The 15,315-nt window shown below is 38.0% G+C and overlaps 1 protein-coding gene across 4 annotated transcripts; it reads right to left on the bottom strand.

The window, feature by feature from the left end:
• Positions 1–5,317: 5,317 nt before the first annotated feature.
• LOC141378917 (macrophage mannose receptor 1-like) lies at positions 5,318–13,448 on the bottom strand. 4 transcript variants are annotated; one of them, XR_015479025.1, is made up of 7 exons: positions 13,162–13,448; positions 12,890–12,950; positions 12,299–12,658; positions 10,276–10,611; positions 10,071–10,171; positions 5,864–6,148; positions 5,321–5,578 (listed from the first exon to the last, which is right to left on the bottom strand). XR_015479025.1 is itself a non-coding variant. In XM_087241538.1 (5 exons), the coding sequence occupies exons 1-5, from the start codon at positions 12,924–12,926 to the stop codon at positions 6,008–6,010; spliced, it is 975 nt and encodes a 324-aa protein (XP_087097664.1). In that variant the 5' UTR covers positions 12,927–12,947; the 3' UTR covers positions 5,318–6,007. The 4 variants fall into 4 exon arrangements, 1 of the variants encoding a protein (XP_087097664.1); XR_015479026.1 differs by lacking the exon at positions 13,162–13,448 and having other exon boundaries at positions 5,322–5,578; positions 5,746–6,148; positions 10,276–10,403; positions 12,890–12,947; XM_087241538.1 differs by lacking the exon at positions 13,162–13,448 and having other exon boundaries at positions 5,318–6,148; positions 12,890–12,947.
• Between the last annotated feature and the right edge of the window lie 1,867 nt (positions 13,449–15,315).

Raw genomic sequence — 15,315 nt, forward strand, 5'->3', positions numbered from 1 at the left:
TTTTAATATTACAACTACATTAGATTTTTCTGAAGAGACTTAAATGAGACTTAATGATTATAAACTGGCCTATGAAGTCATGAGGGAAATCTACATATACAGTGACTAGATTTGCACAGACTATTTTACAATTCTACACATCCTCTATTCTCAGACAGCAAAGCACTCACAAATCGGGTCTCTCCGCTTCTGATGTCCACCAGCTATCAAAATAAACCTATCCTTGATATCACAAATCAAATTAAACTCTTACCTGTTTTGTTCAGTCAACTCCTTTTGCATTTACATAGTGTTTTACAAATTGTTCCATCACCTGAGGAAGGTTGTGGACATGCAAAAGTGATTTGAACACCAAATCTTATTTTTTAAATTTGTTTAAGTAATGATGATTTAAATCCCCTATACTAAAACACTCCCCGTTCTCTTTGGTCAATTTTGATTAAACACACCCAGAAAAAACCAAAGTGGGCAGTTTTGACCAGAACAGAATAATCTGCAATGTGGACCAGACCTTAAGCACTTTAATCTGACAAATCTCCTATCTCAAAAATTTGTTTATGAGGTGTTTTGGAAAGTATGTTAATAATCCCAGGTACCAACAAGATTTACCATGTAGGGTTTTGTGATGACATCTTGAATCATTTTGATATTCAAATAGAGTATTTTTTTGATCTACTCATTTTTGTGAACAGACATTATCATTAATACAAATAATTAGATTAGATTAGATTAGATTCAACTTTATTGTCATTACACATGTACAAGTACAATGCAAGGAAATGCAGTTTAGGTCTAACCAGCAGTGCAATAGCAGCACGTGCAGGATACAGGAATAAGTTATAAAGTGCAGTTATAGAAAAACTATGGTGATATTTACAGATGGATGTACTATGAACATTATATACAGGTTGGATAAGCTATGAACAGATTTACAATTAATGAATATATGTGCAGGTTGCTATTAATAATCAGTAGTGTGTAGATAAATAAACATGATTACAAGTGTATATGTTACAATATATGAATATATGTACAGGGATAGATGAACATGATTACAAGTGTATATGTAACAATATATGAATATATGTACAGGTTGCTATTAATAATCAGTAGTATGCAGATAAATAAGCATGATTACAAGTGTATATTTATAGTGGGTGTGTACATAATTACAAATGCCCATATGCAGTGGGTACGTACAGTTCAATAAGTAAACAGTTCAATGTGGTGCAGTGAATGTGCAAGTTTTTAAATGTGCAAATGTTAAACAGTGCAGTTATTGCGAGGAGTTTAAGTTAGAGGAGAGTGGGGGGTGTATTGGGGGGCAAAAGAGTCAGTGGAGGGCAGAGTTCAGGAGGGAGAAAGCTCTGGGGAAAAAGCTGCTCCTCAGTCTGCTGGTTTTTGTCCAGGGGAGCCTGAAGTGCCTGCCGGAGGGCAGGACAGAAAACAGTCTGTGAGCGGGGTGAAAGGTGTCCTTCAGAATACAGCGTGCTCGGCGCAAACAGTGTTTCTTCTGGATGTCCTCTATGGCTGGCAGTGTGGTCCCTGTGATGCGTTGGGCAGTTTTCACCACCCGCTGCAGTGCCTTACGCTCAGCAACAGAGCAGCTTCCATACCAGACTGTGACACAGCTGGTCAGGATGCTCTCTATTGTGCAGCGGTAGAAGTTCACCAAGACGGCTGATGAAAGCTGGTTCTTCTTTAGTTGCCTTAAGAAGAATAGGCGCTGGTGAGCCTTCTTGATCAGGCTGGAGGTGTTGGTGGTCCAGGAAAGGTCCTTTGAGATGTGGGTCCCCAGGAACTTAAAGGATGAGACAGGCTCAACGGCCATCCCATTGATGTGGATGGGATCATGTGAGCCTGTTCGTCCCTTTCTGAAGTCCACAATGAGCTCCTTGGTCTTGTTGGTGTTAAGGAGCAGATTATTGTCGGTGCACCAAGTGGCCAGATGCTGTATCTCCTCCCTGTAGGCCGTCTCATCATTGTTGCTGATTAGACCAATCACTGTGGTGTCATCTGCAAATTTGATGATGGTGTTGGATCTATTAACAGGCCTACAGTCAACGGTAAAAAGGGAGTAGAGGAAGGGGCTCAGCACACAGCCCTGTGGTACACCAGTGTTGAGTGTGACGGTGGTGGAGCAGATGTGGCCTGATCTAACATTCTGAGGTCTGTTAGTCAGAAAGTCCATAATCCAGTTGCAGAGTGATGTGTCGATATCCAGGTTCCTTAGTTTGATCAGTAACTTGGAGGGTATGACAGTGTTGAATGCTGAGCTGAAGTCCACAAACAGCATTCGTGCATAAGTGTTTTTATTGTCCAGGTGTGTGAGTACAGAGTACAGTGCTATAGAGACTGCATCATCTGTGCTCCTGTTGCCACGGTAGGCAAACTGATGTGGGTCCAGTGTGGATGGCAGAGAGTCTTTTAGATGTGCCAGGACCAACCGCTCGAAGCACTTCATGATGATGGGTGTGAGTGCTACAGGGCGGTAGTCATTCAGGCATGTTGGGCTGGAGTGTTTGGGCATTGGAACAATAGAGGTGGTTTTAACGCATGTTGGCACAGCTGCTAGGTTGAGCGACAGGTTGAAAATGTTTGTGAATACCCCAGCGAGCTGTTCTGCACATACTTTGAGGACACGCCCAGGAATACCATCTGGTCCAGCAGCTTTACGCACATTGATACGCACATTGATACGATTGATGTGTACTTCTGAGGAGATGAGTGTGATAGATGAGTGGTCGGTGGAGGAAGTGATACTAATTACAAATTATTATTAAACATTAAACTAATAAAAATGAGTACAATGCTGTCTGTGTACCCATTATTGAAAATGATAAGAAATCTATGCACAAACTGGCACTTGTTTTGTAAATATTTAAATACATTTTTTAAAAATTGAACGATAATAGTAAACAAAATCTACAATTCTTTTGTTTCTGTGTATCCCACTTTTGTCCAATCCACTATGTCTTCATCCACTATATTTACTATGTCTTTACTATATATCTACAGTAGCTATTGATCTTGCAGTTCAAAAAACTGCAGGTTAGCCTCTAACTAGTCTTCCCTAACAAAACCAATAGCTAAAAGTCTGGTAACTGGCAGCTTTGTATAGTCAAGGGCCACTCACTATGCAATATGACTTAACCAACCAATGACCTTTTGGGTACCTGTCCCTAAGAAAGGAGTCATTTCTCAAGTAAATGTGCCAGGTAGGGGCTGTTGCAAGGAGTGTAAGTTTAGAAACTCAAGTCCTGTTGTCTAGTAGCTGAGCAGCAAGCATATGGCCAACCGCGACAAGCAAGACCTGCTTCTTGTTCTCCTTGACCTTGCACAGAGTCTGTGCGAGTAGGCTCACTGGGGAAAAAAACGCATCTTAGCTTAAAGCCCCAGAGTCAGCTGTGAACCAATGAAACTGGCAATGGGCAGATTCGAGAGAAGCAACAGGCTAACCTGGACTGCTTTGAAAAGTTCCCATATCAGCAAATGCTTTCTTCCCTCCAGCATTGACGGGAATCAAAGGACAATGGGAAACACTGCACCAGCTTGAGGCAATTGATATGCCAATGCTGCTTGGTTTCATTGTAAGAACCCACAGCTCATTGCCCACAACCCCCTCCAACCCTCTAATATGGAAGTGAGGTTTTATATATATATATATATATATATATATATATATATATATATATATATATATATATATATATATATATATATATATATATATATATATATATATATATATTGGAAGTCAGGGGTTTTTCAAGTGTTTGCAAAATACCCAGTCTAAATATTAAAGGCACTACTCTTTTGAAATGAATTCATAGATATCAGACTTTTTTTTTTGCAATTAATGTTTTTCTTTCAACATGAAGGTTTAACACAATAAAAAGTTAAGAGTTATTTTGATAATCAAATAGCTTTAGAAACAGAATTAAAGCAACCCACTCTGCACTCTAGGAGAATCAGGTAAACAAAATAGGCCATAGTGAATGGGTGTGAATGAGTGTGTATGGATGTTTCCCAGTACTGGGTTGCAGCTGGAAGGGCATTTGCTGTATAAAACATGCTGCATAAGTTGGTTTATTCTACTGTTGTGATTCCTGATGAATAAGTGGACTAAGCTGAAGGAGTATGAATGAATAGAACATAATTTTATATATTGTAAATTTATTACAAAACCTCTTAACTCAACATCTCTGCATACAATTGGAAAGTTATTTGAATAGTTACTTGTCAACTAATACTTCTGGTAATATGCCAAAACATTGATGTGCATGCTGTACACATCATTGCATCATCAATTGCAAATTGGTAAACATGTTGAAATTTCTAGGCCTCAAAATGCAAAAAGAGAAAACAATGGGCGCAAGACATTACGTTTTAAGTGGATTCAAGAGTTCACACTTAGCTGATGATTGATAGTAAAGCTAGTTTGGCGTGCTGTCCCGGGAGAGAGCCCTGAGCTTATAAGATCCTCGAGCCCTGGGCTCCCTCCCGTTGCAAATTGAGAGGGGAGTTTGAGCTCAGGTAGATCTCGATGACTCCCCTTCTTGCTTGTTGCTAAGTGTCGGATATGTATGCTTAAAATATGTACTCGGAGTTTAGCTAATGTATTTTGATTAATGTTTAGAATGCTTGTTTTTGAACTGTGGGAGGAAACCGGAGGACCCGGGGAAAACCCACGCGACCACGGGGAGAACGAGCAAACTCCGCACAGAAATGCCGTCTGGTTTGGAAAGGAATTAAACCAGGGGCATTCTTGCTGCGAGACAACAGCGCTAATCGCTGGCCACCGTGACGCCCGTTTGAAAGGAGGGAAAGTAGGGTTGGGTGGGGGGGTTTCTTCAAGATAAAGATATTGAGATGAGAAAAGTCTGGTTATTTATTGTGAGTTAAGGATCGTCTGATAGGATAATCAGTCATTAGCTAAAGTTGGAACAGCTGTGAACAATCATAAGCATGTGATCCTCTCGAAATTTGTTTATGAATAAACTTCACTTAAAAGTAAATCATTATATGTAGAGTACAAAACAAATATATCAAAATGTAATCAGAAGTCATTTAAAATTTAAGAATGCTCACTTTTTCTTTCAAATAGAGTGGAACAAATGTAGCCAGTCCACTTTATTTATAATAAAAACATTTAAAGCCACAAAATAATTACAGTTTAGTGGAGGTAAAATCTAATAATGAAGGATTTTTCATGATGAAAGTTGAACTTTCTGAGGATAGAAATGTTTTTTTTTTTTACAGAAGTAACTTGACCAAGATACAGCACTACATGTCAGAAGAAAAGCACACAAACACTATCAGGAATCTGAAAGTGTTTATTGATAGTAGAATTCTCAACAACTCAGGTTATGTTGTAATGAGTTCCAAACACTGAGCAGGCATGACATCTGTAAGAGATGTAAAGAGCAGATGGCTTCTCGTGGTTCTTTGATGTCAGAATGCATACAGTGATTGGTCTGTGCAGGGACATCAATAAACAAACATGTAATATACAGTATACAATTGTTTTCATCACTGTTAACGTCTGTCTTTAAAACACGGGTGGGCAAACTCGGTCCTGGAGGGCCGGTGTTCTGCATAGTTTAGTTACAACACTAATTAAACACACCTGAATGTGCTAATCAGTGTCTTCAAGATCACTGGAAATCTATAAGCAGGTGTGTGTGATTAGAGTTGGAGCTAAACTGTGCAGGACACCGGCCTTCCAGGACCGAGTTTGCCCACCCGTGCTTTAGAACAACTTTTCAATCATTGAAGGTAAGAAAATAGGAAAAAAAAGTCTAATCTTGAAATCCTGTGATGTATGGTCACCTGAGTTCATTATTTAAGAAATTAGACTCACTGATGTATTAACTAAACTAGGAATTACTAAACTAGAGAGTATATCATCATTCATTTTTAAATAATAAATTCTGCTAATGCCTAATTCTTATGAAATTGAACTTAAACATTATTTTCTTTGAGTCTGCGCACACTCAACTGAAGATTAAGGTGTGTTTTTACATTCTTCTTCTGAACGGTTTTCCATATGGTTGATTTCCTGATGAAACACCTCTCCATTGTTACCCTTAATCCAGCTTATTTTGCTGTTACTTTCCAACTCCATGCTCTTCAGCCTTTTGGTGACCTGGAAAACCATCAAGAAAGAATAATAATGATAATTAGAAACAAAATTCATATGAGAGATTAAATTTTATCTATGGCTCTAAACCAAAACAGCGACATAGGTAGTGCTGTCGCTTCACAGCAAGAAGGTCGCTGGTTCGAGCCTCGGCTGGGTCAGTTGGCATTCTGTTTGGAGTTTGCATGTTCTCCCTGCATTCGCTTGGATTTCTTCCGTGTGCTCCGGTTTCCCCCACAGTCCAAATACATGTGGTACAGGTGAATTGGGTTGGCTAAATTGTCCCTAGTGTATGAGTGTGTATGGATGTTTCCCAGAGATGGGTGTGGCTAAAAGGGCATCCGGAGCGTAAAACATGGGCTGAATAAGTTGGTGGTTCACTCTGCTGTGGCAACCACTGATTAATAAAGGGACTAAGCTGAAAGGAAAATGAATAAATGAATGAATAAACTAAAACTAGAGCAATGTTTATGATATTAGTGAGGTTAGTTGCCTTTAATGCAGCAGGTCTGAGGAATATCACTGGACAACAATAAAATTGCAATTAGCCAAGAGCTATGTCTGCGTGTAAACATTGAAAAAACATTCTGCTCCCATGTTCTTTCAGAGATTGGCCTATAATTGTTTACAGTATAAAGGAATTATTTCCTCAATAAAACAATTTAACAGAGACAGAACTTTCATATATTTGAGAATTAAGTTAACTTAGTGAAAGATTATAAACATATGCATAGCAGCAATATAATCTGCAGCTAATTTAGCATTGATCTGCAGTTAACTTTGGTGTTGAACCCTGTAAATGTTAACAAAAAAGTGCAAGATAAAAAGTAACAGCCTGCAATATCTGCTACCAGATCTATTTTCAGTTGTCAGACACCCACATAAAAATATACTTTAGTAATTTATAATACATGCTACAGTGTTTTTTAACCATAATGACACCTCCAATAGAGATAGAGAGGTTGCACAATCAGCTAAAATGTTGTTAGAATTGGTTTTTATGTATGGGTGATCTATATTGCATCACCAAAAATGTTTGAGGTCTTGTCCATGTGTTGTGTGATAAGTTGGTATATTAATTATTGTGACAGGTCTGTGTGTGTGTGTGCGAAAACTTTGTAATGTTGTGTGTGACTCGTTGCAGAAAGGTTTGAATAACTTCACAACAAATACATCCAGTAACTACTATTGGTAACGTTCTTACTATAGTATTTCTCATCAATTGTAGATCAGTTTCCTTCTAATCTGTGCTTTTTTATCTGAAATGAGACACTGCAGGAGATAGAGACATGCATCACGAGATCTCTATGGCTCTGACACGCACATAGGAATGGTAGGCAGGGAGAACTAGCTCATTTGCATTAAAGGCACAGGCATCAAAAACAGCTACTATGTGCACAGAGCTGAACATTTGCATATTCAGAATGATATAATAAATAATGTGATGAGTATTTTGAGCTGACACTTTACAAACACATTCTGGAGACACAAAAGGCTTATTTTAAAGGGCACCTGTGGTGAAAAATCTATATTTTTCAATCTGTTTGGACAGACATGTTTGTAGACTATAGTGTATAGACCAGGGGTCACCAACATGGTAGCCCACAAGGATTAAATGAGTTGCCCACAGGCCTGTTCTAAAAATAGCTCACCATTGCACCACATACCAGTAAGCTGAATCTAGTATTTTTTGAAACTATTCTTTTTAAATCACACCTGCATCGGTGTAAAATTTGTTAATGACATTAAGGTAATAATTAAAAGTAAATTGAGAAAAATTGTTATTTAAGAAGTGTGTATAAAAACTGGTAGCCCTTCACAATAATTGGTACCCAAGAAGTAGCTCTCAGTTTCAAAAAGGTTGGTGACCCCTGGTATAGACCATTATATTGAGGTGATATAAACACACCCAGTGCTTTTTTTTTTTTTCAATTTAACAACATAAAAACGGTGAACCAATTGAATCGGTTTTGAGACTGACCGCAACTTGACATAGGAGTGCGGTCCCCCATGCCACCGGATTGATTGACAGGCGCGCATTCTATATTCTCAGTTTGTTGTTTTACATCTGCCTTTTTCAGTGTGTAAGTCAAAGCGATGTCACCAAAGGAACACCCCTGTTCAGTTTTTATACGCAAGGCTCATTGGGCTCAACACAAGAGCCTTTATCGTCTTCCTATGAATGAGCAACAGAGATTTTACATTTAGCGGCCATCTGAGCTGAACGCACAGTGAATGCAGTGTATCGAGATTTGGGCCATTAAAAACAACTGAAGGAGTCTCTCAGCACTCTCTCTACGAAAACCCTCGTTTGATCTCGGCTGGCGGATCAAAATTCACCACATGATCGCTCTCATCGGTGCCATTGTTTGTAGCTTGAGGTGGGTTTGCAAACCTGTGTACTTTTCATTGCGTCTTCCTTAATCGTCAGCTGTTTGCATTTCCTACGGTTACAGAAGCTCCCTGTTTTCTCAACTAGGTGCAGCTGGAAAGTGTGAGTCTGTTGCCTCATGTGCGCGTTGCTCTATTGGAAATAACGAATTTGCCTTAATTAATAGCCTCAGTCTAAGTTAATTTAGTGTGCGTGGTTATGAGTCTCGGTGTACAAGCTCAGAACTTTAAACTAGCACACAGTTGGGATAACTTTGTTTAGTTGCTGCGGTTTTGTTCCGTGCAGAAACACGGTCTTGAGAAGCCTTAACGATTTATTAACCGTGACGAATTAATTTAATTCAATTCAATTCACCTTTATTTGTATAGCGCTTTTACAATGTAGATTGTGTCAAAGCAGCTTCACATAAATGGTCATAGTAAATTGGAACAGTGTAGTTCAGTTTTTTAGTGTTTAAGTTCAGTTTGGTTTAGCTCAGTTCAGTGTGGTTTAAAATCATTACTGAGAGTCCAATCACTGAAGAGAAAATTCATCGATGCGTAGCTCTACCAATCTCAAACCATGCAAGCTAGATATGACAGCAGAGAGGGGAAAAAAACTTCACCGATTGGTGAAAGTGAAGAAAAAAAATCTTGAGAGAAACCAGACTCAGTTGGGCACGACCATTTTAATTTCTCCGCTGGCCAAACGTCTTGTGCAGAGCTGCAGTCTCAGTGGCAGAGGCTGGAAGCTGGCCCCAGCGAAGACTCATCAAAAGCGCTGTTAATAGTGAAACCAGTTAATCGTTACATCCCTATACGGATGATGCATGCATCGTTACATATTGGCTGTAAAACTATACAAAGACACAAAAGATTTTGTAACTACCGCTCTGATACATTCTGAAACATTAGGAAAATTGATTCATCAACAGTAGCCTCTGCTAGGTCTGTGTCCGAGTCGACGGATAAATGCCGATCATCTCACTCGTGTTGCTTCTCTCTGTCTGCCTGTCTGTTGCCAAATACAAAGTGGGGGAGCTCTTGGCTCCGCCCCCTGGTTAAGTTGGGCGGGAAGTCGAAACTAATTTTCATGTGTAGCAACACACCCCTGAACAACGACCTGTGTACACGCTCCCAAAATGACACTTTTTAGCACATTATGATAAAAAATCTGAATTGTGTTTTGAACTGAACCTAAACTGGCACACTCAGAAAAAGCCATAATATTAATATTAAATCTTAAAAAAAGAGGTGAAATAGGCGCCCTTTAAGTAGAAAAAAAAATCTTTTTAAAAATTAAATGAAATGCCTTTTTCCGTTATACATTTAATTTGTCATATGTGACCCTGGATTAGTGATTAGTGTGGATATTTGGTAATATAGATTTCCACATATTCTGAAAGCTGAATTTTTCTGCCATGTTACACAAAACCATGACATGCTTTCATGCATTTTTGTAAATGTGGAGCAAAGAAATGAGGGTTGTGTTTGTTTGAGTGTTGATTTTAAATATTCTCAGATAATTGATCACGGCTCCTTTAAAGCAGATACAAACCTGATTCAGAATGGCAGTCTGGAGGGAAGAGTCATGCAGTTTGCAGTTTCCATTACAGGACAATTTCAGTCTGACAGTCTGCTTCCTGATTAATTTATCATCTAGAAAATGCAGATATAAGGTCATCTTCATTATCATCAACATAACTTCCGAACAACAGCAAGTTTGACATGTGATATTTGTTTCTGTAACTGGCTAATCTCACCTCCATAGCAGATAAAAGGCTGCTGTAGATCACAGCTGTATGGAGCCCATTGCCCAGAATCATTTCTTGTCATGCCGACACAGTCAACAGATCCTGCACTCTGGGTTGGTTGACCTGCTGCCCAGTATCTGAAGGAGCGATTCCATTTGTCAGACCATTCCCAAGAGTCCCGGAACAGACCAATCCAAAAGGGGGTATACTTGATCACTATGTTGATTACAGTGGTTTCTTCAACAGAGTTCCTTATGGTGACCATATCCGCGAAATTCTGTCTGCAATAAGTCTGTGCCTCTGACCAGTTTTTATCAAGTAATATTATGGCATAGTAACCTCCCGCTATGAAGAAATTCAAAACAACACATTTTAGCTATGCATATATTAGAGACCAACTAAAAGGTATTACCTCTTTTTTGGATTTTCCATAACATTTTTATTGAGTTAAATGTTAATTTAACATCTGTTGCACAAATTACTGATGTAGGACTCTATTTTGACGGTCCATGCGCAGAGCGCAAAACGCAGGGTGCAAACGTTTTCAGGGCATGTCAGAACGCATTTTTGCTAATTTACAAATGGGAAAATGCGCTTTGCGCCAAGGCGCATGGTCTAAAAGGGTTGAGTCTATTTTCTTAATGAGTTATAGGTGTCTTTTGTGAATAAACAAATTAGAGTCTTATCTCCCATTCTCTTTAAGAGCCAGCTGCGTCGGGCCAAGAGCGCATTCGCTATTTACAGGACGCAAAGTAAGCCTAAGTGGAAAAAATGAGCATTCCACAAGCAAACAGTAAACAGTTGACAGTTTTTAACAGAAAACTGTTAAAAAGAGCGTTTACTGCGTGAGAATGAGACATAATGAAACTACTTTCACATTCGCTCTTGGATAAGGAAACCTTTACGCACAGACATCAATTAGCCTATAAATAATTAATTTCATTTGTTAAGCGCAAAGATTTGTTTCAAAACTATTTTTAAATTCTAAAACGAATGAATGAACAATGATGACCAAGTGTGGTCAAAATACTGTGTTATTTCCAAATACACCTGCCATGCCCCATATGGTCTAAAACCTGGCAGGTGGGCAAATCTAAGCTTGTTTTTAATAAAACAAATATAAATATGGATATAATAAATAATACTGCTAATAATAATAACATTATACAAAAGCAAATTGTTATGAATGAACTGAAAAAGCCTCCCAAGATGAAGAAGACAGAAAAGCAGTGATTTTTTAATATTTATGTAGGCTAGAAAAAAATATGTTTTGTAATATTTTAATCCTTTATATTTATATCCTATATCTATTCTTATTATATCCTATATATATATCCTTAATATTTAAATTTTTTCATATGTAAAGATATTTGTCTATTGCTCTCTTGTGCGTATTAAGGCGCAACTCTGCGCCGGAGTTTAGACCGGCTTAGTTTTGGTCTAATCAAAAATCTATTATAGTTTCTCAAAATAGCAACGCGCCAGCGGTCCGCCTCAGAACGCCTTCCTTTTTAGAGCAAAATGCCTATGGGCGCACAAATGAGCACTAATGCATTTGCTATTTAAACAGCGTAGCGCAACGCCTCAAAATGACTCTTGCGCCAAGCTGAAACTACCAAAAGACTATTGCGCCGCGTCTTGTGCCACACTGCGCTGGGTGTATGATAGGGCCCGTAATGTCTTCAAAGTGTGCAGTCATTTTACTAATTTTACATGATCCAGAGAAATGATAACTTAATGGTAATGTATTGAAAAGTTCTTTATCTGGGGACACAAAGCTGTACTGTAAGAACATTGTATTGCCATTAAGTGTTGCTGTCAGGAACTATTTTCCCAGCCAAAGAACAGCATTAAATGAATCTTTTTAAAAAAGATAAAACATATTTTTGGAATAAAACAATTTTTGTAACCGTTTTATGAAAGTGATAAATAACCTATGGCTATGCTATTATATAAGAGACAACAGTACCTTACTTATATTTTTAAAGATGTTTTAAAATAATGTTTTAATAACAAAAAACATTTTACTCACCATTGATGCATATGGAGCTCTTCAGATCTGAACAATTAGCTGTTAACCAAGTTCGATTGAGATAAACACAATCATTTCCACTGACTGGTTCTCCTGGACCCCAGTCTTTGTACTGTGCGATTGTATCATCTCCATCCGACCAAACCCAACGCTTCTGTGTCGCTCTCTTCAGCCCAATCCACACTGATCCATTGTATCCTGCATCCACTGTATTTATCAATCTGTTCACATCATCCATGGTGTCTACAGTAGCCAGATCAATGAATCTCTCTCTGCAGTAACTCTGAGCATCTGGCCAGGACATTGGCATGTTTATATAGTTATACTGACGAGAAACAGCAGAACTGCTGCAGAAGAGCCCTGTAAATACCAACATGTTAAACCATCTATATGTGCACATCAGCATAAATACAGATTATAAATCAAGTCAAATTGAGCTTTATTGTCAGTTTGCTAAAAGTGTGCACAGACAATGAAACAAAATGTCATGACTTGCAGGCACACTGTGCTACATAAATAAACATAATTATGAACACAACACAAGACATAAGAGGTGTTTTAAACCTATTTTAAATAAACAACCAAACTAACCTGACAGCAGAAGTAGACCAACCAGACTCTCAACCATGACTGCTCACACAGTATGCCACTTCTGTAAATGAGAAATGGGACATGAAGCAAACTTACTGTATTATTTTATTTCAAGAAATGCACACCAGTTTGCATGATTATAAACTGGCCTATGAAGTCATGGGGGTAATATACATATAACTAGTCTTGCACAGAATATTATATAATTTACCAGATACTAATGTAAACCACCTCCAAGTGTTTTCAGATCACAAATCAAATTAAACTCTTACCTGTTTTCCTCAGTCAGTTCTTTGGGTGTTTACACAGAGAAAAAAACTTGTTCCGTCACACAAGGATGGTTTAACTTGTTAAAGTAATGACATTTTAAATCCCCCCATACTATAACACTCCCTGCTCTCTTTGGCCAATTTTGATTAAACACACCCATGAACAGCCAAAGTGGGAAGGTTTGACAAGAACAGAATCTGCAATGTGGACCGGATCTTAAGCTCTTTAGTCTAACAAATCCCCCAGCCCTCAGAAATTTGTTTATAAAATGTCTTGGAAAATCCCAAGTACCAACAAGAGTGATTTTTTGTGATGATAAACTTGAGTCATTCAATTAGCTTGTTTCAATCCTTCAGATTGCCTCTTAATTTGTGTTACCCTTCATCATTGATGTGAGTGGAGACACGATGTAGCTGAAGTTTCGTATAATTCGGCAATAGAAGTTAGCGATGCTTAGGAATCTTTGTAGTTCTTTTAAGATGCTGGGTTTGGGCCTTGGTACTGCTCTCACCTTGCCCTCCTCCATAGCTACTCTCTCTTATAAAATGATGTGTCCCAGAAAAGATACAGAGGTTTGTAGAAACTCACATTTTTCAATTTTAGCACATAATCTGTGGTCAATCAGTCGCTGTAATACTGCTTGTACATGATGTACAAGTTTATCATAGGAGTCTCAGCCACCGGTTGAGCATGTCCCATAAGATGTCATTTATGAATGACTATTTGAAACACAAACAGACAACAGCCCTTCGGCCAGTCAGCATGACTCTATTCATAGTGCCCAGTGCTGGTAGAGAATGCTGTCTTCCATTCATCTCCTTCCTTAATGCGGATTATGTTGTATGTGCGCCGAAGATCCAATTCGGTAAAAAAAAAATCAGACAGGTAACTGTTCAAGTGCAGAGGGGACTAAGAGTAATGGATATCTGTATTTGACAGTGATTTCATTGAAACCTCGATAATTTGTGCAGGGGCAGAGCTCCCCATCCTTTTTCTCCACGAAAAAGAACCCCACAGCGGCTAGTGACGTTGACGACTGCATAAATCTCTTGTCTAGTTCTTCCTCCATAAACTTTTTTTAAGCTGATCAGTATGCAATCAGTAGTATTCACAGGACAAAACAAGACTTCACACTGAACACATGGAGAGTATTGGTTTATTTGAGAGAGATGAAATCATCTAATTAGCTCCAGGCACAGGGTTTTGGAAAAAGGAGTTTGGATAGGGTTAGTACTCAGGGGATAAGGGCCTTTGCTGGTTGGTAAGGGGAGTACAAGGGACTGAACTGTTGACAGATTCAGTAGATACAAACACTTTATTATTGTTTCAGATTACACAAGAGGAGAACATTTGCACAAATGAGAAATGTATTTGGACAAAGGCGACTTTTGCATAGTTAGTTTAAGTGTAAATTGAATGGAGCTGGTCCCATACTGAACTCGCATGTCAATTTATTTGAAGCTAACTCTTTAATCCTAATTTTACTATTTGGAAATCTTACAATGCAAATGCGAAAGAATACTCTCTGTATACATTTGTATATTGTAAGTTTAAAATTTGTAAAGTTTGACAGATGTAGTTATCAAAAGTGAACAGGAAAAATGCAGTTTGCAATAGTCTATTTATATACAGTTGAAGTCAGAGTCCCCCACCCCCTTGAATTTTTTTTAAAAATATTTCCCAAATGATGCTTAACAGAGCAAGGAAATTTTCACAGTATGAATGATAATATATTTTCTTCTGGAGAAAGTCGTATTTGTTTTATTTCGGCAAGAATAAAACCAGTTTTTAATTAAAAAAAAAAATTTTTTTGGGGGGGGGGGGGGGGCAAAATTATTAGCCCTTTTACAAGCCACCCTAATACAATGACTTGCCAAATTATCCTAACCTGCCTAGTTAACCTAATTAACTCACTTAAGCCTTTAAATCCACTTTAAGCTGTATGGAAATGTCTTGAAAAATATCTAGTAAAATATTATTTGCTGTCATCATGGCAAAGATAAAATAAATCAGTTATTTGAAATTAGTTAATAAAAATATTATATTTATGTGTGTTGAAAAAAATCTTCTTTCTGTTAAACAAAAATGTTATCAAGTATACAAGCCATTTTAGACTTTTTTATTCTTTCAAAAATTTATGTGAAAAAATGCATTTA

This window comes from Danio rerio, chromosome 2, assembly GCF_052040795.2.
Source record: "Danio rerio strain M-AB ecotype USA chromosome 2, GRCz13ab, whole genome shotgun sequence".
NCBI classification, from domain to species: domain Eukaryota; kingdom Metazoa; phylum Chordata; class Actinopteri; order Cypriniformes; family Danionidae; genus Danio; species Danio rerio.

Coding starts and splice junctions, on each gene's coding strand:
- LOC141378917 (XM_087241538.1), bottom strand. CDS start 12,926: ATGGTTGAGAGTCTGGTTGGTCTACTTCTGCTGTCAG. Junction 10,612..12,298: donor GAGCTCCATATGCATCAATG/GTGAGTAAAATG, acceptor ATTTCTTCATAG/CGGGAGGTTACTATGCCATA. Junction 6,149..10,070: donor AGACTGCCATTCTGAATCAG/GTTTGTATCTGC, acceptor ATGGTTTTCCAG/GTCACCAAAAGGCTGAAGAG.